We start from the raw sequence: 22618 nt of genomic DNA, 5'->3' as shown, positions 1-22618 counted from the left end.
GTATGGATATGACCCAGAAGCTTGTGCAAGGAATTGGACAGTGGCTCAGGAAGATGACAAATACACCAGGAGGAACAGTAATTGAAGACTTGTGTAACAGTGCAATATTCTATCCGGAGGATAAGGATGAGGATAAGTGCACTGTTTTTGCAGTCATGATGGATGAGAGCAGTGAGATGATTACTCAGACTGTGAAGGCGCTCTATAAATTAAGAACTGTGGATAATGATAGACTGTCATTCTTTACCCCTGGTGACAGTATAGGAGAAAGGTTTGGTAAGATACTAGAGACTAGAGTGTTGGAAAAGGAAGAATGACCAATCAGACATACAGTGGTCCCTTTATCTTGCGGATAGAGACCCTAGAAAGAAAATTATCCAAGGCCAGCGACATCGGTGGTCACAATCAGAAAATTAGGAGTCAGCTATGCAGATCTATTAAAACAAGTTAATGACAGGCAATGACATAGCAGATGATATTTTGTCAGTAAAGAAAGGATGTGCGGACACTATGGAAATTAGAGTGAAAATTCCTTAAATAAAAGAGAAGATGTAGTAAAATAACTACGGTCCCAAGTAGAAAATAAAGTAGTGGATGAAAGATCCCAAGATCTACATAGGGCATTCTTTAATGTTAAAGTATTAGATATAGACATGACTGTAGAAAAAGTGGAATCTGCAGTCAGGTAGAAGTTGGAAGTGATGTTCCGATTTGGGTGTTATCACTAACATCAGCTTATGGAGAGACCCAGAGGGTGATGGTCTTTCTTCTGGCTAGTGACACTAAGATGCTTGCAAACAAAGAACAAATATAGATCGGTTGACACTCTTGTAGGATTGAACAGCGTACAGACAAAGTCAAATGCTACAGGTGCTAGAATTTCAAACACAGAGTGACAGAGTGTTTCAGATCAAATCGCCTGAAATTGTGTTATAATTGTGGAGGCGAGGGACACCAAATCAGAGACTGGTGAATTCAGCCAATGTTTCGATTGTGGAGAGAAGGGACACTGGACCAGAGGCCAGGAATGTCATGACGCCGACCTTGAAATGCATTCAGATAAATGGGAATTCAAGATCGATTGCCCACAATTTGGTGTGGGCATTTGCAGTTAGAGAAGATGTCGATTTTTTCCTTGCTGAGCCAAACCAAAGATTGATTGCTTCTGGAGACTGGCATGGGAAGTAGGAGGGGAATGCCGCAGTACAGATGGTCTCTGACTGCTTTGCAGTCTTGGATGTAAAAGTTGGAAGAGGTTATGTCACCCTGATGTTAACATTGTGTATGCTAATTAATGGGTATGTTTCGCCTAATTGTGAAGAGGCTCGATTTGAGGAATATTTGATGGTTTGGAAGAAGTGATAGGAACGGCAAGATGCTTGGTGGTCCTCGGGGGCGACTTCAATGCTGAGTGCATTGAATAGGGCAGGATGAGGTCGACCCGGTGTGGTTACAAATATGCGATGATGCTGGGTACATTGGACATGGTTACAATAAATACACCTGGCATTAAGACATTTGTAGAGGAGCAGGTTCAACTGTGGAGTTAACGGCGATACCAGAGAGGCTCCTGGCGAGACTGATCTACTAAAAGATGCTTGAGGAGGGTGCTTGAGTAGGGCAGATGCAAATAGTCATCCAGGAGCTCTTTATAACTGAAGAAGTCAATCAGGTGAACGTTGTTACTAATAGACGATTTAGTATGAGTGAACTTCTTTGAGCGATCTCTCAGATGAGCATTTATAAAAGTCCAGGACCTGATGGAGTTCCGTGAAGTTTACTAAAGGGACTGGACTGACTGTGACGCACCCCTGGCTTGTACGGTACTCAATAAGGCCCTGGGGTGTGGTGATTTCCAGTTTCTGGGAAACAAGAATGGCTTCTACTAATTCTGAAGGCGACTCCAGCTGGCCAGGCTAAGACCTATTGACTGATATGTTTGTTACCTACACTTGGCAAATTATACGCACAACTGCTTGCTGAAAGAGTATTGATGGAACTAGAGACATCAGGTGGTTTTTCGTCTTTGCAGTTTGGTTTTGTTAAAGAAATAAATGTTTGACGTGCTATGCAAGGTAAAAAAACTGGATTGATTCATACAGGGTTGACACACGGAGGACCAGGAAATTCCTTTACTCATCCTCCTAGACATATGCAATGTCTTCAACAGCATATCGTGGGTGGCCATTATGAATGAATTAGAAAGAAGAGTCATTAGCCTCTATCTTGGAGCTGCCATTAATAGTTAATTGCATGAGAGAAACTCATTGTCAATTGGTATTGACAGAAACTGAAGATAGAAAGATACGGTTCCTATTGCAAGGGGGCAAGCCCCAAAGTTCTGTGTTAAGCCCCTTGCTCTGGAACATCACATTTGATGGGGTGTTGAGACTTGGACTTCCGGGCAACATTTCCTTAATTGGATATGCTGATGATTTGGCTCTGTTGACTTTTGGACAGAGGAAGAAGCTGAAAGAGCTGCCAACTTAGCGATTAGAAGAATTAGCATCTGGCTTCGATCCAGGCGACTTCAGCTTTCTCCTCAAAAAAACTCAAGTGGTGGCAGTGGTGGGCTGAAAGAAAAATACGCCATATTAATACCAATGTGGATGGAGTCCAAACAGGCATGATGCTGCATGTTAACTATTTAGGGGTTTGGTTTGCGTAGAATGGTCTGTTTACTAAACATCTTCAAGAAGTTACAAACAAAGCAGAGAAGGCTGTCAACTTCCTCAGTTGTTTGATGGGCTCCAAATGGGGGGTACAGGAGCAGAAAAACATAGATTATTGATGGCAGCTACCACAGTTGTGATTCTGTATGCAGTGCCAACATGGTATGTTGGTTTTGATGAGAAAAGAAATGAGCAAAGGTTGACCTCATTACAGCATCAGATTGCCATAAAGATTATGATGGCATACAATATGGTGTTGGCGGTGGCGGTGAAGGTATTGGCGGGTGTTCCTGCTTCGACTGATGATTTTACAAAGAAAAAGAAGATATGAAGGAATGATAAAGGAAGATGCCAAGACACTTTTTTACCAAGAATGGCAGGAGACATGGGGCGCAGCATACTCGGGCAGATGGACACACTGGCTAATTCCAAGGTTAGAACCATGGCTGTAGAGGGGTCACGGAGATAAGTGTTATTACGTTACCCAGCTTCTCTCTGGCCATGGGGAGTACGGAATGTACTTGCATCAATTGGGTGATGAGAACTGCCCAATTGTATATATTGTGGATTAATACTCGCCTCAGCATACCTATTATGAGTGCCACTGATGGAAAGAGTCAAGTAAAGCCACAACCTGGGGTGAATTACACCTGATACCACTGTGGAATACATGTTTGAAGGTGTTGAAGAATGGGAAAAAATTGAATCACTGGTAATGGAAATAATACAGAAAAAGAAAATTGAATACCGAGAATGGTGAATAGTCTGAAAAAAAAATAGTAAGACCGAGTCCCGGTGATTGGGGCAGGATCCAGGAACGGTATAGCTGAGCCCGGCCCTCCTGCTCCAAAGCTTGAGGCAGGCAAATAAAGTTAATTAAAAACTGAGTCCTGGCTGTTAGGGTGGGAACCCTGGGAGCATCATAGTTGGGCCTGGGTTTACCCCTGCCCTACCAGTTAGAGGCAGGCAAGACATAGTAAAAGATCTGGAACCGGTGGGCCGACCTGCTATGTCGGACTGCTGCTGGCAGGGGAAAGGCCCATTAGAGTCACTGGAAACTTCCCTGGGTTGAGTTATCATCCACATGCTTCATTGTAGGACCAACCCAGGGGAGCTGAAAAAAAATGGGCAAGCACTATCCATCTACTAGATACATACGTGTTCTCATTCAGTTTAGTTTGACCAAAAAATCAATATATGCGTGTATTACTAATTTAAAAGTTATTTGTAATTTTTCTTACTTTTTTGCTGGTATTATTATCACTATTAAATTAATTATATTTCTATAATTATTAGTAAATTAATTAAAATTTACATCTATTCTCTGTCACATGATTTCCATATAGAAAGTCCCTTTTGAAATGTTGATGGCATCTTGATCGTTTGATCATTCTCCTTATGCTAAAGAAGAAGAGGATAGGAGCTGAGTCATAGGTTTAGCAATATTATCTTGGAGACAGTGTGTTGTCCACACTTCAGTCTTTGTCATACAATACCAGCTGAGTCCAAGTTGTAACTAATTGAAAGGGATGTAGTGTTTCAGTACTGTAGTGAGAAAGTGTGTTTATGTGAGTAATGTTTAACTAGAATTAGTTTGTAGTGATAACTACTATTTATTGATTTGAATATTTTGTTGTCTATGCTGTTAATCAAAAATTGACTAATTTTTTGTATAATTAAATGCTATTTGTAGTATTTATACATATATACACATATACATGTGATACACATACATGTTCCACACAGTACATCACACTCGTATAGTTTGCTTATTTCCTTCACACTGCAACTACTAAGTGCGCTTGGACCAGGGTAGTACATAATTGTTTTTTCTGTAGTGATGATGTTGTATCTCTCACAATTGCTTAGTGTTATTCTTGTCGAATGTCTTGTTGAAATTTTTAATTTATTTTGAATAGAATTCTAAAAATTTGAAATTAGACTTGTGATGACAACCATTTCTGATTTACAGTTTATTATATGTTTCTATTTAATTACCTTTTCAGTAGATTGCTCTTCTTTTGTACACTTCTTTCTTCAAATCTTAAAATACTTTATTTTTAAGCCACTTGTGAATGTGATAAAAGGCACAGGTTTTGCTGTTCTCTACCACATTTTACAGCTCCTTAGGAGGTTTTTTGTATGTAGTTTCATTTTGTCTGTTGTTGACTACTTCAATAGTAATATAATAAAAAAGTTTTAAAACTTGCACATTGTCCTGTGTTTAAAAATTTCATTCCGACTGTGTACAATAACAACCTGAAACTGAGCAGTAAGCAAAGTAGAAAACTGTGTGGCATTGAACTTAAGGCCCTTAAGTTTGTAAAGATATTTATTGTATAGATTGACACCATGATAATTGCATACCATTACACTAAAGAAAATGTGTGATTAAAATGTAACAGATTGACGTTATGTCCACTTCATGAACTCAACTCACCTGAGAGAGCAACACACACGAACAAGGGAGCACGAGAACTCCCCCCTCACATACACACACACACACACACACACACACACAGAGAGAGAGAGAGAGAGAGAGAGAGAGAGAGAGAGAGAGAGAGAGAGAGTGAGAGTGAGAGTGAGTGAGAGAGAGTTTGAGAGATAGCGAGGGGGGAGGGGAGAGAGAATATCCAGCAGTTTTTTAAAATTTTTTTATTAGAGGTAGGAAATTAAACATAATAAATGAATGAATCAGAAAGTAAAGTAGAGAATTTAATTAATGAGGTAGTCAACTTTGTTCAGGTTAAGTATTCATACAATCACTTTTTAGTATTTATTCAAAGATATTGTGTTTTTTGTAGGTATGTGGTATGCACAAGACAACTTCTAGGTTAAACTTAGAAACACATATGAAAATTCATAGAGATATCCGAGAATATCCTTGTCCTGAGTGTGGGAAGAGGTTTAAACAAAAGGCACAATTAAGAAATCATAGAATAACTCATATTAAGAAGAAAGAAATGATAGTACCCACTGCACAACCACCAAGATGGTAATAATTGAAAATGTCTAATTTATATTGATTTTTTATTATATCTACTCAAGTTTGCGTGTACTTGTTGCAACAATAACTTACAGTTTTAGTTATATATCATTACATAACAAAATACTAAACTTAACTAATAATGAGTAACTGTTAATCATATAACAGATAAAATATAGTTATAAGTTTTATTTGATTATCAATACTGCTTTAAATATATCTCCAAATAATTTAATTTTAAAATAGCATACAAAGTATAAAATTTTTGTCTAAAGAAATGTAAAAAAAATTAATGTTATGATTTTATATTGTTATAACCCTAATTCCAAAATGAATAGAAATTATATCTTCCTCTGGTAAGAACAGAAAATTTTCTGCGTTTTTAAACTGTTTCTGCTAAAAAAAATTTCTAAATGTAAGTCAGCCTAACTTTCATTTAGAAACATCATATAGGAGTTGGTTATTATTTTTTTTACGTTATGTTAAAACGCAGTTGGAAGTTTTTTTCTAAGCCATATTGCTTGTATATATATAATATTGTATTGATTTATGTCTACACTGTAGGCTGGCCTAAAATTTTATTTTATTTTAGATTGAATAAGCCAAAACATCTCTTCTTATATTGAGATAACATCTGCACCTTCATATTATATTACCAATCACAAATTAATATGGTCAGGTTGTTTTATGATATTTTAAATCACATTAATTATTTAATGTAAAGTCCACAATTAATAATGTTAGTGCCTTATGAAATTCAAAGCCTATTAACTTGGAATAATAAAAATATAATGAATGTTTCTTATATTTAATTTATATATTTAATGTGCATCATGCCTTTATAAGTTCTATTTGTAGAACATTTAATATTTATTAAATGAATAATAAATTTAATATTTGTATAACAATAAAGTATAATATTCATTGTGTGTAGGTCTTAGGTTATAACTTTGCTTATTTATAACTAAGGATGGCAAGAATTTAAACTTTAGTGATAATTATAAAATATGCAAGTATACAGTCAGGGAGTCTCAGGAGTGCTGGAAATAGTTACCATAGGAGAAATTCAGTTACATTCTTTCTTCTTACTGTATATAGGCTGTAACCAGTTTACACTTTTATTCTATTCACTTACTTATTCTATTCATAACGTTACACATTGTACAGTGTTAATACATATTAAAGAACAACCAAGCACCATTCTTTTTCTTTTTTTCACACAATCATATCACTGCATCTCCTTAGAGCACAGTAGTTCTTAAACATCTGGACAACTTGGGAAGTAGCATCCTATAATCACCAAGGTTGTTGTGAAATTGGAAATGAAGATTGGTTATGGGGTTTTTGTAGGACCATGAATGTTGAGCAGTTATAAATGGTAAATAGTAAGAAATGCTCACCACCACTAACAAATCCTACATTTATATAGGAAACTGTAAACTGAAATTATATGGTGATTTGAAACTTTGTTTTCTTGGGTAAGTTATGGTAACTCTGAGAGAAGAGTTCTTAGTTCTCAAGTTTGGAGAATTAGTGTAATTTATATGTTGAAATGTATGTTAATAGTTTTGATAAATAGATTATTGTTTAATTTATTTACCAGATTATTCTGCCAATAGATTACATTTAAACAAAATATTTAAGCAATCGTGAATTTATACTTTTACAGGTATATGACACAGAAATGTCATATATGTTACAAAACATATGCAGACTCAAAATGTTTAAAAAAACACATTCAGGCTGTCCACAGTAAATTAAAACCATATGTTTGTCATGTATGTGGTCATTCATCAGCACGTAAAGCAATGCTTCAAGCTCATCTAAGACAACACACTGGGGAAAAGCCGTATGCATGTCAAAGCTGCTCGTTTCGAACAGGTATTTATTGTAATTATTACAAAAATATTGAGTGTGTGTGTTAGAAAAAATAAAAAATTACTTTCTGCATTATAGTTGCAATCAGGAATAAAAAACTATGTATTTTTAACTTAGAGTTTTAGTTGTATTATAATTTCTGGTCTTTAAAACAAAATCCAGGATTTATCATTTTTTATTGTTACATGTATATTGATTTTTTAATGAAAACAATGACACGAGTCATATCTAATCCAGGAATTGTATTATTAAGCATAATTTAAGTTGTAGTATATTTGTGTCTGTTTCATCTCTGAAGATGATTAAGTTCATCTGTGGACCTTATTCTCAGATTTTCACTTGATCAACTATTCCATGCTTTACTTTTTACATATCCCGGCTGTTAAGAGTACAAGTGTCTAAAAGTTATTAAAATTATATTTCATTCAATTACTGAGCAATTGTAGATTAGAAATTGCTACTTATCTGTGGTGTAAAAGTCATCTTATTACAGAAAAAAAAATTTATCCTCTTGTCTGAAAACGAAGAATTATGCTTGTTACAGAACTTTCAATTAGCTAATTTACTTTCATGTCCTTTTATAGGAAAGAATTTTTCAATCTAATAAGTATTCCTTTTATCAATGTGTTTCTTTTTTTCATTAATCTACTTTGTTCACTGCTTTCTTTGTTTGAACAATGCTATATCAGTAAATATTTTCCCTTCCCGTTCAGTGCGCTTTGGATAAATCTTTTTGTTTATTAACATTTTAACCTTAACGACTATTAAGAAGTATATTTTTTAAGTTAATTTATTTTTTCATCTTAGTTTCAGAAATTTTATTATATTTTTAATCTTATTTTGACAAGTTAAATTTTCCATTTGCTATGTAATTGTTGTCAAGGTAAATTCAGCTAATTGCATTTGATTCTAAGTTCTTTTAATAATTATGACTTTTAATTGTTGTGTACTAATGTCATTCTTGCAGCACCAAATGAGATATAAAAAATCTTTTTAATCTATTAAGGTGAGGTAATAAATGGTTGAAAATTATTTTTATTTATGTATGATTTTATCAGAGTTGAATGAAATGAATAAGATAGAAAGCAAACATTTGCAAGTCAGGAGAGCTTTTTATAAAAAGGAATTTTGCCAATATCAAACATAGATTTAGTAATTAAGGAGAAATTCTTAAAAATATCTGAATGGAGGTTAGCACTTAAGGCCGTAAAACATGAACAATGGAGTAGCTGAAGAACAAAAAAATGAATAAAGACTAATGGAATAACAGAGACATTCTTGGTGAAATTGTGTAAAAAGAAAGGAAAGACTGGTTGGCATTGAGTGTTAGCAAGTTTGGTTCTAGAATGAAATTAAGAAGATAAAAACAGTAAAGAAAGACAAAGATTTAGATTAAAAGATAATATAATTGAAAGTATAAGATATTTTAAGAATTATGTTTGGCACAGTATAGAAAGGTATCAACAGATGCATCCGACCAGTAAAATGACTTAAGACAAAAAATATGAAATATTAGTTATGTGCAATGGATGGAAATAATATAATCTCCTTTACTTCATTTGCTTTTTGCTGATCACTGATCACAATGATCACATTTAATCTATAATTTGCTGGTTTTAATATCATATACATACACTTTGTTAAGTGTGTCAATAGTCTGAAGAATGGCTTTCTAAAAAAACTAGAGTTCAGAAAAGTGGTTAAAAAAACACCTGTTGGCCAAAATTATAAGAGGGTATTTGGATGATAAAACATTTTCAAGTTGATGAATTTACTTTACACCAGAAGAACTGAGTGATTTAAAGGTAAAAAGTGATGAAGAATAAAGTGGGAGTAACTTGGCTGGTTTCTATCAGTGTGATGGTAGATGACAAAATGAGAACTACTTTTATCATTCATCACATGTGGTATTTTCAGTTTCTTTGAAGGTAATTATTAATTATATATGGAATTTTTTTCTACGAGGTGGAAAATTATCTCATTTTTTTCTTCTCAAATTATATTGTATTTTATTAATTATGTTTTTTGATATTTTTATCTTGTTAAAATTAATTTTTTTTTTTTAATAATGGTATAGTTTAACACTACATTCGTTCTTTGTTAAACTTTTCTATTAAAAAATAATCAAGGTTTTTTTTTTAATTGATGGGAACTGTTAATTTGATAAAATTTTATTAAGGAGCTGTTTAGCACCTGAATTGATTAAAATAGAATATAAAAAAAACCTTTTCTAAGACTGGGGTTTTTTGTATTACAGTGTTTATGTACTTGAAAAATGGTTCATTTGTCAAAATTTCTCTACATTTTGCATCTTGGGATACTCAGTGAAGAGATTTCCCTTATTTAAACCCTTTTAATTTTAAGGTTTGTTATTTCACACAGGCATACACACACTCATAAACAAATATAAAATGATGTGTATGGTTTATCCGGTATTTTATATTATATTTGTTTAAGACCTCAAATTTTTTTATATATCTGCTGTTTAAACAAAAGTTATGTCATATTTTTTTTTTAATAGTTAATCTAGGTAAAACCAAACTATTTTTTTTCTTCCTCTTCAAAATGATCTGTTCTTACTCCTTCTTCACTGATCTTTCCAGTTAAAATTTATTTTGACTCATTATTTGTTGTTTCCTTAATGTATTTTCCATTTTCCTTATTCAGTTTTTTTTTTAGCTTTTTTCCATTTTCCTTTTCTCAGTTTCATTGTATACTTGAAACAATGTGATTCCCTTTCTATTCTTATTCAATATTCCCATCCCAGTTAACTTGTTCAACAACCTCATTCATCACTGTGTTTTTCATTGTTTTTATTTCATTAATTTTATATCACAGCTATTGTATGTTATCATCTTTATTTATTTAAATTTTCTAAAGTAATATGTGTATTTTCATATTAACAAAAAAAAAAAAAATTGATAATCATATTTATACAGGGAAAATATTTTTGCTATGTTTTATTAATTAGTAAAAGGCCTTTTTGTAATTTTTACTGTATAATGGTAGAAACATAAGTTGATGCATAGTTATGGCAGGAAATCATAGTTACATTCTGCTTGTAGTTTCTTCATGAAATTGTATGATATTCCATATTGAATTAATTGCAGACATATAGATTCTAAAACATTTTCTGTGGCAACATATTTACTATATAGTTATAGTAATTGTTCTATTTTTGTTACTACAGGGGATCACAACTCATTGCGACGTCATATGATGAGGCACAGTGGAGAACGACCTTATAAGTGTCCTCATTGTCCTTATGCTTCAATTCAAAGCACTTCTTTTAAAAACCACCTTCAAATTAGGCATCCTGGTAAAGGGGGTGCTTTTGCTTGTTTAAGATGTACATTTACAACCGTTAGTCATTCTTCATTTGTGCAGCATTTATCTGATCATAAGAATAATCTAATTCAGTCTGATCAGAGTAAGTATTTTGTTATTTTTATGTTACTTTCTAAAATTAGATATTTTGTCAATATTTGTTTTTATCACTGAAAAAGTGTGGAATTACCTCTATGGTGGTTAGTTATATTCATCATTATGTCTTTTTCTTTGATAATGAATTTTTAAATCATTCAGAAGTTTTATTAAGTTTGTTAATAAAGCATCTCTTTTATTTATTTTGTTATCAGTTACAAAATGTATACAAAATTGTAGTGTATGTGTACAAAAATTATAAAACAAAAAATAATAGTAAATGTGTATAAAATTAAATTAATAAAACTTAGCTAATGTAATAATGAAATAAATTGTAGACAGTAATCCTGGAAATCCACCTCCTAACTGATAAATAATTTTTAGAAGACTTAAGACATTAAGAGTGTTTTGCTTCTCATGTTTCTATTTATTTAACTGCTTAAAATGTATTTTAATTTAATCAAATCACTTCGTATATAAAAAAAGTATTGAAAGTATGAAAATTTATATAACAATAACAGTTGAAAATTTGGTTTTTCTGATTGACACTTTAACCTAATGCCCTTTGTAAACACCTCAATTAGGAATCAGAATCTGTATACAAGCTTACAGGTATTCATTTCCACAACATGCTCCACAGAGGGAGCAAACATGGTACTAAAAGCAAACATTCTTGGAATTTTATTTATATTATTCTTATTCAGTGTACTGTATAATGTTTCGTTTTACTGCTCTCTGTGTTTATGTTTTCTATTTATGTTTGTAGCAGATGATGTTGAAGTTTTTCCGGAGAATGTAGCTGCTGCTCAGTTAGTTTATCAGTGTTTAGGAGCATGTCCAGGTGATGGTTCTCGTTTTCAGGCTGATGTTACAGCGAGCTCAACTTCTGATGATGGTAATAATAAAAAATTTAACAAAATAATAAATGTATTTGGGTTAACCCTAATTAATTATGCAATAAAAAACTAATATGCTACAAAAAGCACCAAGCATTGATAAAACACTGTCCAATGTTATTGATGATATTTTATTATCAATAATTTTTTTTTAAGCTTTTGAGTTATAAAAAGTATATTGTAATCATCGGGCAAGTAATTTTTGTATTTTATGAAGTAAGTAGAACTTTACTAACAAACTATAATTTGATGTATCTATCTATTCTTTTAAAGCATCATGTCCTGACTTACTGATTCATCAATGCCCAGCAAAGACTACTGAAGATAAATTGATGGAAATTTATATACCTGTTCTTCTTACAGTGTAAACGTGCACTAAGAAAGGAATTTTTTGATTTCTGAGTCAAAAAATTGAGTAAAATGGAAAATGGAGTAAAAGTGAAATTTACTATTTTTTAAAATTTCTCTTTAACAATTGGAAGATATCAACTTAATTCTTGGTGTGTGTAGTTTTCATGTAAATATCTAAAAACCAATTTCTAGATTTTTTGAAATACAACAGAAAGGGGTGAAGAAAGGAAAAAAATATTTTGAACAATGATTGCTAATTTTTCTCATTTCTGACTATAATAATAGAGATATTCACTTGATTGGGACTTGCAAAAACTATTCAGATAAATATCTAAAAACCATTTTCGGTTTTTTTTTAATTTTAAATTTCGTTTTTTAAGGGGTCCGATGGTGTATGGTGCGGCGGATCAACCAACACAGCCACTGCTACTGTATGTGTGAAGTGACTGGCTGCACCTGCCTCCGGTTATTTGACAAAAAAACATAAAATAAAATTAATTAAAAGATAAAAAAAGAAAGAAACAAAGTATGCCACCTCCTATTGACTCTTTTATCCTATTCTGCACTATTTTTGGAGGTAATGAAATGTTTTTTTTTTTCTTAGGGCTGTCCATTTACATTCAACTATTTGAATTACTGTAGTGAGTTACAGCTATTCATGCCAGTTGCCGTAAAGCAGATAGTTGTTTTTTTTTTTTAGCGGATGGTTATGTTAAGTGAGATATATAATGTGATAAGTATTTGTTTATTACAGCAAATTTATTATGTCAGGTATTGATTTGCAAGACGACATATTTTCATTGATTGATCTGTCCCTATTGCATTCATCTCTAACTCTAAATAAAAACTGAGAAATATTTGCCACGTCTGTTAATTTATCAAATGGAATACTAAAAAATTCACTTAACTCACTTGCTGAATTAGCTGATCGCCAACATTGGCAGCCGTGTCATCAATTCACTTTGATACTGTGTCTTTAGAAAGTGGAATTTTTTAGAATTTTTTGTTTCTTCCATGCCTATTAAAGCACTGACCATAGCAATTGCAGCAGGCAGTGTGAGATTTTCTGTGATTTTATGGGGCTTAGGTACTCTTAATGCTGTGAGATAAGATGCTTCAAGTATACTTTTATCAGTATGGCTTGATTTACAAATAGAAGCCTGTTGATTTCTCGAAGTATATAATTTTCTTTCAAAAAATTCCAAGGGTTTGCTTTTGCGATCGAATGTTTAGTTTCCAATTGCCGAATTTATTTTGATGGCTTCTTGCTTTCATCGAAGAGGACTTTGCTTTCATCAAAAGCACTGTGACTTTCCATCTAATGAGGTAAAATCATAATTTAAATAACTGTCTTTTTACCAATCAGTTCACTGGATGTTGTTGGCTCACTTCCTTTTTTTACAAATCTTTCCATTTTGTATAAGAATCAAACTGAAAAAAAACTCAGTTACACTGTTTGACTGTACACTAAAAAACCAAAACCTCAATTATTATTATTTTCAATGAAACTAAGCTTTTTAAAACTTAAATAAAGGCAACAGACTTAATAAAGGCAATTTCACATTCAAAACTGAACTGATGCTCTGTAATCCTTTACGCCTCTTTTATACTGTTGAAAGCATGACATGTTAAAATGTTGCATATGCGTGTTAAACATTCATTCTCACAGCAAATATTATGCAAGCAGACCAAATTACAAGGAGCTTGTACACATAAAGTTGAAACGTGTAAATTGTTCATGTTTGTACACTTCACACATGCATGTTCAGACCCATCAGTATCAACAATAATGTTAACTAGATTTCATTGGGTTTTGGTTGGGGTGGTTGCAAAATATTCGGTATATATATTTTTTTTACTTTTTTGGGGGTCATTGAGCTTAAAAAGGTTGAGAAAAACTGATTTAGACCAAGATATGTTAGCATGTGTATAATTGAATTTGTGATTGTTATTAATAGCAGTATTAAAGTCTCTAAAACCTAACTACATACAAAATTTGGAAGTCTATATAAAACACTGGCCACATATATGGTGTATTCCACAAACAGCATAGTAATGTGAATAGTCAATATGTTATTTTGATGAGATCGATACTTATTTTCTGTTGATGCAGGTACAAAACAGACAATCACAATTGAAATTCCTACCAACAATGAGGTGCCAACTACTGATGATGAGGATACTGCCAATTGCTTTTTACAATCAGATGATGTAGATACAGGTGGAATTACAATTCCAGCAGATCCAACAGAACCAATTCTAGTCGATTATACTTAAAGTCTATTTAAAACACTTAGTGTAATTTGTTATATTGTAGTTTTGTTTAGATATTAGATGTAAGCTAGGTTTTTTTATGGTGCATATTTGCATTTTGACTGCTATATTTTATTTAATAATAAAAATGTATAAAATAAATAAAAAAATAATTTAAAAATATTTTTAAAAAAATGAGTGAATGCTTAATTTTAACTAGTTTTTAAGTAAACTATTTAAGTAATTGGTTTATCATTTGCTATATTCTATGTGATTTGTTTTGTTGAAGTATATTTTTTGGCAGTCTTCCATTGTATTTATATTTTCGTTAAATTAAAATGGAACTTCACTAAAAAATATTTCTTTTATAGTTAAAACATTTCTTATAGTTTTTAATATTTGGCTTTAAAATGTTTATATGTAAAAGTTTATTTTAAAAATAAACTTTATTTAAATTTTCTTTTTTTTAAGTTGCATGAATTTCAGTATTATTTATTTTTTAGTTTAATTTTTCTTAGTATGATACAGTTTATATATTTTTTTAAATGTGTGTTCAATAAATAACTAGACTGAGTCACATTTGCATGAACAAACTACTATTACTTTTTTAATGATATGTCTTAAATACTTGGGAAATATTTTACTAGTCATGACAAGTATTTTTAATTGACAGATCGTGTTTCTTTTTTGCTGTTTTTTTTTTTAATATAAAGATAGTGAATTTTAAACAACTGTGTGTATAGATTATCTATAAATTTATTTATTTTATGGAAAGATTAGGCAATTTAATGTTACTAGCCTTTTTTTTATTCATTTATAAAGATATTTGGTGTTATTTAGTTATAAAAAAGTTAATGAAGTTATATATGCCTTTTTTAAATAAATTTTTCTACATTATGCACTTTAAAAAGTAGGTTGTGTCTTATTAAAGGCAGACATTATTACTGGTTGTTGCAGTGTCTTGAAAATAAAAAAAATGAACAGAATGATATGGTATCAGGAATTAACATCGTATTAAGCTATACTGTTGTGACTGCACTGGCATTAAGCCTTTGACTAGTCGTTCCACATTGGAGTAAATTCAATGGTTTTTGGTTAGGTAGGATGTCCTCACTGTAGAATTTCACATTGTGCAAAATGTAAAATACTAATTGCTTTAATTTTAAGATATAAACAATTGTACAGCTATCTGTGGGTAACTGTATCTAAATATCTAAAATAGGACTTATTTTATTGATGATTAAGCCATCCTACTGTTTAGTTTAACATTTTCTTCACTGTGTAAGTTTTAATTTGAGGGAAGGGCCTTTGTATCAGAAATTTACCAAAAAAAAAAGATAAAATCTGCTAAAATATGATTATTTTTTAGTCTTTTAGTTATGTCATCACTATTGTACTTTAAAGAGGAGCACATTTTCAGATTCCATCTTATGGTTCCTCATTAACCTACATTTCCCATTCTTTTACATAACTTTATATTAAATAATTTTCATTTTTAGCAAATTTTACAACCAATGGCACATTGGTTGTAAATTCTGCTGTAAAATCTGATGGCACATCAGATTGTGTAATATAAAATTTAAATTACATAAAAATCTAACACAATCTTTTTCTAAAACAGAATCACATTGTACTTATAGGTAGCGATCTATAAAATATTTTCTATTTTTGAAAAAATTGAGTTCACCTTATTTTTTATGGATGCCTTTCAAAAAAATAAATGTAATCTAATTGGTGTCAGAATTTATTTCACCCTCTTGATCTTTGGGGTTAGATATGTTTTTATAGATTTCATAATCTATTGATGAGAAAGCCTTGCAGTTTGCTCTAAAAGGATCTTCTGGAAGCACTCAGCTTTTAAAGATAAGAAGATAAAATAATAATAATAATAAGAAATGTCTGAAAGATAGTTTCAATAACATGAATGTTAAAATTCATGATTTAACTTGTAAAATTTCATCAGTTTGTCATAAGAATTACATTTAATATATTTTATTTTCACTTATAAAAGTGTTACATTTCTACTCAGTAATTTTCTGGAAATCCAGTTTATTATTTATTATTTGATTTTATGTTCTGTGACATTAATTTTACAAAATTATTTTTTTGTAAAGGGATACATTCTTGTCTATAGATTGGTCATTAGTCTAGATTAAATAAGTCTCAATTGAATTAGAAATAAATTAGAAGGTTGGTAACGAGATATTGCTTATTTTAATTGTAAATCATTAAAAGGTTAGTTGTTTGTTGAACATACCTTGACAAATAAAAAAGCAATGATATAATAAGGCTATCAGGTTCTCATATATTATGATGTTGATAAGGAAGAAATATTTCTTCCTTGTGATTGAATGTTCTTTTAAGTTTTTCCGTCAGTCTAGAATTTTAGTTGATTTTAATCGTTCTGAGGTCGTTTTGAGACTGAGTTTTTATTATTGGCTTTTAATAAATGTTTTGAATTTAGTACTTTTTAAGATTTTTTATTTTATAACACTTTGTAACTGAACACAGAAACTTCAACCCTCCACAGATGATTTTAAATGCTTGATCCTGGATTGGTATAAAGTGGGATTGAAAGTTTTGACTTATTTCAAGCTTAAGTAAAATTTTTTTTTCTTTAATTTATAGTTACTTCTTTTAAGAAATTAACTTATTGTAATGATCTTTTATACTGCTAGGTTTATTTTAGATAAATATAATTAATCTTTTATAAAGGATAATAATAAATAATGAAATTTTTGTTTTGCTGTTTCAGATATTTATTGTTTTTAATCTTTTTTTTCCAGTATAAATTTAAAAAAATATATTTTAAGATGATACATAATATTGGGGCCCTTTTATTCTTAGAAAAGTATTATTGCTTTTTTATATCTTTTTTTCAGTTGGTCTAACCAATATTTTTTTTTTTACTACTGTGTAATATCTATTATATTCTTGCTGTGATTTTAAGTTGTGGTTAATTTTTAAAATGATTTTGCTGCATTTATAATGCAAATAATTTAGGCCTAGTATGTTATTTATAATTAAGAAGATATGTTTTTAGAATAATAGCTTCTGTAATTAGGTTGTTTATGAGTGAATAGTAGTTATAGAAATTAATACTCATAGGAATAATGAAAATGGTTTTGTAATAAGTATGTTTTTTTTAATCTTATTTTAAACGTTTTTATATTTAACCATGAATAATAGTTTATTGATATTAATTAGCTGAATTATCTGATTGGGTATTTGTAAAAAACATTTTATTTAAACTTGTATTGAAAATTATAGAATTATTTATTGCATACAAATAATTATTTTTTAAATAATAGCAGTTTCTTAAAAAGTGAACTCTTACAGTCTAAAATCTCTGCCTTATTTTTTTTGTCTTCAGCCATTTGACTGGTTTGATGCATTTCTTAAAGATTCTTTATCTAGTGCCAGTTTCATTTCTGTATATCCCCTACATTGTACATTTCTAATAATCTGTTTTACGTATTCCAAACGTTGCCTGCCTGCAAAATTTTTCCCATCTACCTGTCCCTCCAATATCAAAGCGACTATTCCAGGATGCCTTAATATGTGGCCTATAAGTCTGCCTCTTCTTTTAACTATGTTTTTCCAAATGCTTCTTTCTTCATCAATTTGCCACAACATCCCTTCATTTGCCACTTTATCCACCCATCTGATTTTTAACATTCTCCTATATAGCACCACATTTCAAAAGCTTCAAATCTTATTCTTCTCAGGTACTCCGGTCTTCCAAGTTTCACTTCCATATAAAGCTAAATAAAGATTAAAAAATAACAGATAAGGAACATCCTTCTCGGACTCCCTTTTTTATTATGGCTTCTTATGTTCTTCAATTATTACTGTTGCTGTTTAGTTCCTGTAAATGTTAGCAGTTGTTCTTCTATGTCTGTATTTGACCCTAATTTTTTTTAAATGTTGATTTTTTTTTTCCAGTTTACATTACCAAGTGCCTTTTCTAAGTCTAAAAATGTTAAATATGTTGGTTTTTTTCTTTAATCTTCTTTCTACTAATTATCTGAGCGCTAAAATTTCTCCCACTGTCCCTATACTTTTCCTGAAACCAAATTGGTCTTTTCCTAACATATGCACTCTCTTCTCAATTCTTCTGTACAGAATTCTAATTAAGATTTTTGATGCGCGAGTAGTTAGGCCAATTGTTCTGTATTCTTCATACTTATCTGCTCCAGCTTTTTTTTTGTTCATGACAATAACACTCTCTTTGAAGTCTTACAGAACTTCCACTTTTTCGTAAATATTACACACCAGTTTGTATAATCTATCTATCGATTCCTCACCTGCACTGCACAGTAATTCTGCAGGTATCCTGTCTATTCCAGGAGCCTTTCTGCCATTCAAATCTTTTAATGCTTCTAATGCTAAATTCAGATCTTAGTATTGTGTCTCCCCTTTCATCCTCTCTGACTTTCTCTTCTTCCTCTAACTTTCTAATTCATTTCCACCGTATAACTTCAATGTATTCCATCCACCTATCGACCTTTTCTTTTGTATTATAAATCAGTGTACCATCTTTATTTAATACATTATTAGATTTTAATTTATGTACCACAAAATTCTCCTTAGCTTTTCTATTTGCTCCTTCTATTTTACCAATGATCATTTTTCTTTCCATTTCTGAACACTTTTCCTTAATCCACTTTTCTTTTGCTAATTTGCACTTCCTGTTTATAGTATTTCTTAATTGTTGTAGTTCCTTTTACCTTTTTCATCACTTCTTATACTTTTTACGTTCATCCATCAGCTGCAATATATCATCTGATATCCAAAGTTTCCGACCAGTTAGTTTTCTTTGTTCCACCTAAGTTCGCTTCTGCTGATTTAAGAATTTCCTTTTTAATATTCTCCTATTTTTCTATTTTATACTTTATTGTTTTTTACTCAGACCTCTTGTGATGTCCTCCTCAGAAATCTTCTTTACCTCCTTTTCCTCAAGCTTCTGTGAATTCCACCGATTCATCTGACACCTTTTCTTCAGGTTTTTAAACCTCAATCTACATTTCATTATCTCTAAAGTATGGTCACTATTAATGTCTGCTTCAGGATATGCTTTGCAGTTTAGAAATCAGAATTGATTTGTAAATCTTTGTTTAACCATTATATAATCTATCTGATAGCTTGCAGTTTCACCAGGCTTTATGCATGTGTATATTCTTCTATTATGATTTTTAAACTGGGTGTTGGCAATTACTAAATTATACTTTGTGCAAAACTCAATAAGTCAGTCCCCTCTTTCATTCCTTTTGCCCAGCCCATATTCACCCACAATATTTCCTTCCTTGCCTTTTCCAATGCATGAATTCCAATCTCCAACTATTATGACATTTTCATCCCCTTTTATGTGTTTAATTAATTTGTCAATTTCTTTGTATACACACGACCTCATCATCATCATGAGCACTTGTAGGCATATAGACATTAACAATCGTTGGCTTAGGTTTTGATCTTATGCTTATTACAATGATTTTATCCCTAAGCTGTTGAAATACTCTACTCTCTTCCCTATCTTTTTGTTCATTACGAAATCTACTCCTGTCTACCCTTTATTTAATGCTGAATTAATTATTCTAAAATCACTTGACCAAAAGTAGTTTTCTTCTTCCCACTGAACCGCTAATTCATGCTATATATACATTTAACCTATCCATTTTCCTCTTTAAATTTTCTAATCTACCAACCTCTTTTAGACTTCTAACAATCCATGCTCCAACTCATAGAATGTATGATTTACCTCTGAAATATTTTACCAAGGAAGGCGCCTCCATCTTTGTTACATGAAAATGCAGAGCTAAATTTTCTTGGAAAAAAAAATACAGCCGTAGTTTTCCATTGCTTTCAGCTGTGCAGTACTCAGAAGTTTGAGTGATGTTGATTGCCATATAAGTCCTCCTGACCTACACCCTTAACAATTACTGAAAGAGCTGCTGCCCTTTTTCAAGAATGCTATTTTATTATTATAAAAATAACCTTATTTTATCTCTTATATTTTATACCTAGTGTATATTTTTTAAAAATTGACTTCAGAAATTATGTATATACATATATATATGTTTATATATGTCAATCATTTATTTGTTATTTTAGATATATAACTTTCCTTTAAATATCTTTCTCTTAAATTTCAGTAAAAAATATTGCTACTTTTGGTCCTATTAGCACATATAATGGATACTTTCTATTCTGGTTAGTTGTCACGGCCATGGTAGATGTATATGATTATTGTCCATGTCAGTTAAAAATTTTCAGAAAAATAATCTAGTTAAAAAAAAGCATTCCATTCGCTGCAGCATTTGTCTGTGATTGTTACAGATAACTATGATTAGTACAGTAGTAGTAAACTGTATAATTTTTATAAGTAAATAATAGCATCAAATATGAAAGTCTGTCTTGTTTGCGCCACCATCTGTGTCAGTGTCATGTTATTTCAGGTATCTGTTTGATAATACATTTTCTGGACCTAGTTCTTTCTTTATTTTATTATAGAATCCTTGTGGAATCTTTCTGATGATGAAATTCAGGCATATACAATCAAACTTTGTTTACATAAAGACCTTGATTATTCAATTTCACTTCCCTTTTTGTAAAACAATGAATATTAATTCAACATTTTTTGAGCTGTTATTAATAAATAATTGTGTCTAAATGTCAATATGATAGGCAAATTATCCATAAACCAGCAAGGAAATGCATCATAATTTCTAAAATAGTCAGTTTACTTTGCCTGTTTTTCTTAGTTTATTATTTACCTTGCTTTATTTTTTGAGAGGGTCTATTTCTTTGAAGTTGCCAGAGTAGAAACTGTGTATGTTTAATTAACTCATTACTTGCTTTATTAAAATATATTATAGTCATTCCTTACAATCTATGTTTTCAATGTGCAATGTTAATCACTCTTTCTCTTTTGTTTTAATTTTTATAACTTATGAGTAAAATAATTACTGTACGTAGTTAATTTCAGTCAAATTTTAGTCTTCATTGATTACAATTACAGTCAAGATTTCAGTTAATTGAAAAGCATTATTTCTGTATGAGCACTATGATATAAAAGCATTATGATTCAGAAGGTGTTAAAGAAAATTATTTATGCACATATTTATTTGTGTATGAAGATGCAGAAAGTACTAGCCTTTTTTTTATTATCTTAATTAGTATTATTTAAAAACTAGTTTTCAGAGTAAAATTCTTTTTCAAAAGAAAAATATTTTTTAATTTTATTTTAAATAAATTGTTTGGAAAATTTTTTAAATGGTCAATGATTAATAAAAATGGCAACAGATACAAAACAGATTTAAAAGGATGTTTCTTTGTTGTTTGTCAAATATTGTGTTGAGTTACTTAAAAACAGTTCTGTTGTCAGGTAATTAAAAATTTGTATGAAAAGTAGGTGATAATTTTGTTCCACATCAATATCTATTTGAAAATAAAAATACATAATGTATCACTTGTTAAAAGGTTAAATGTCAGAATTTGTTTTGATGTGCTTTATTTTAAAATCAATTCCCCTGCTATAAGCAGAAATGATCATTTTAAAAATGAAATTACCAGTTTAATGGTGTATGAGTTCAGATGATGATTGTTAGCTCAAAAATAAGAAACCAAATTCTCCCTCATAGTTTGTAGTTGCTCATAGCAGATCAAATGAAGTGGTGAGCTTCATTGTGATTTATTGTCAATTTTCACATTAACATACAGAATCACCTTTATTGAATAATTTTCATCGTTTCTGGTGCTGTTTTACAATTATTCATATGATGTTTAATTAAAATGTATAATTTATTTTTCCCTCATAATATATATATACAAAATCACTTAATATACTTCAGCTGTGCATTATGCTTGTATTTTGTTTGATCTTTAAGTTTACAGCATTGATTCTCACACTTTTTCGCCCACCACCCACATTGAGAATCAAAAATTTTCTAGCACTCCCCAAAATTTCTAAACTGTGTTCTTTAAAAAAGTAATTACAATTATTGTTTTTAAACGTGGTATATCCTATTTCTGAGTTGAATTTTTTTTAAAATGAGAGCAATTTCTCACTGATTTTTTTTTTTAATTGATGATTTTTGAAATCTGAATTATATCGTCAAAAAATAGAGTATTCAAGCTTTAATTTTTTTTTATTCATCTCT

The 22618-nt window shown here is 30.7% G+C and overlaps 1 protein-coding gene across 2 annotated transcripts in view; it reads left to right on the top strand.

The window, feature by feature from the left end:
• The window catches only part of LOC142327119 (uncharacterized), a 58653-nt gene that overhangs the window by 28729 nt on the left and 7306 nt on the right, over nucleotides 1-22618 (top strand). Inside the window, exons 9-13 of one of the 2 annotated variants that reach the window (XM_075369995.1) lie at nucleotides 5477-5667; nucleotides 7328-7539; nucleotides 10727-10966; nucleotides 11726-11854; nucleotides 14320-14641. In XM_075369995.1, coding sequence (XP_075226110.1) covers nucleotides 5477-5667; nucleotides 7328-7539; nucleotides 10727-10966; nucleotides 11726-11854; nucleotides 14320-14483 — 936 coding nt within the window. In that variant the 3' untranslated portion in view covers nucleotides 14484-14641. Of the gene's footprint in view, nucleotides 1-5476; nucleotides 5668-7327; nucleotides 7540-10726; nucleotides 10967-11725; nucleotides 11855-14319; nucleotides 14642-22618 lie in introns of those variants that run through there. The other variant, XM_075369996.1, reaches the window with a different exon arrangement.

Source organism: Lycorma delicatula, chromosome 6 (genome assembly GCF_047948215.1).
Source record: "Lycorma delicatula isolate Av1 chromosome 6, ASM4794821v1, whole genome shotgun sequence".
Taxonomy (NCBI): Eukaryota; Metazoa; Arthropoda; class Insecta; order Hemiptera; family Fulgoridae; genus Lycorma; species Lycorma delicatula.
Note: the sequence above shows the minus strand (reverse complement) of the source record. Positions and strands in the feature narration are given on the sequence as shown.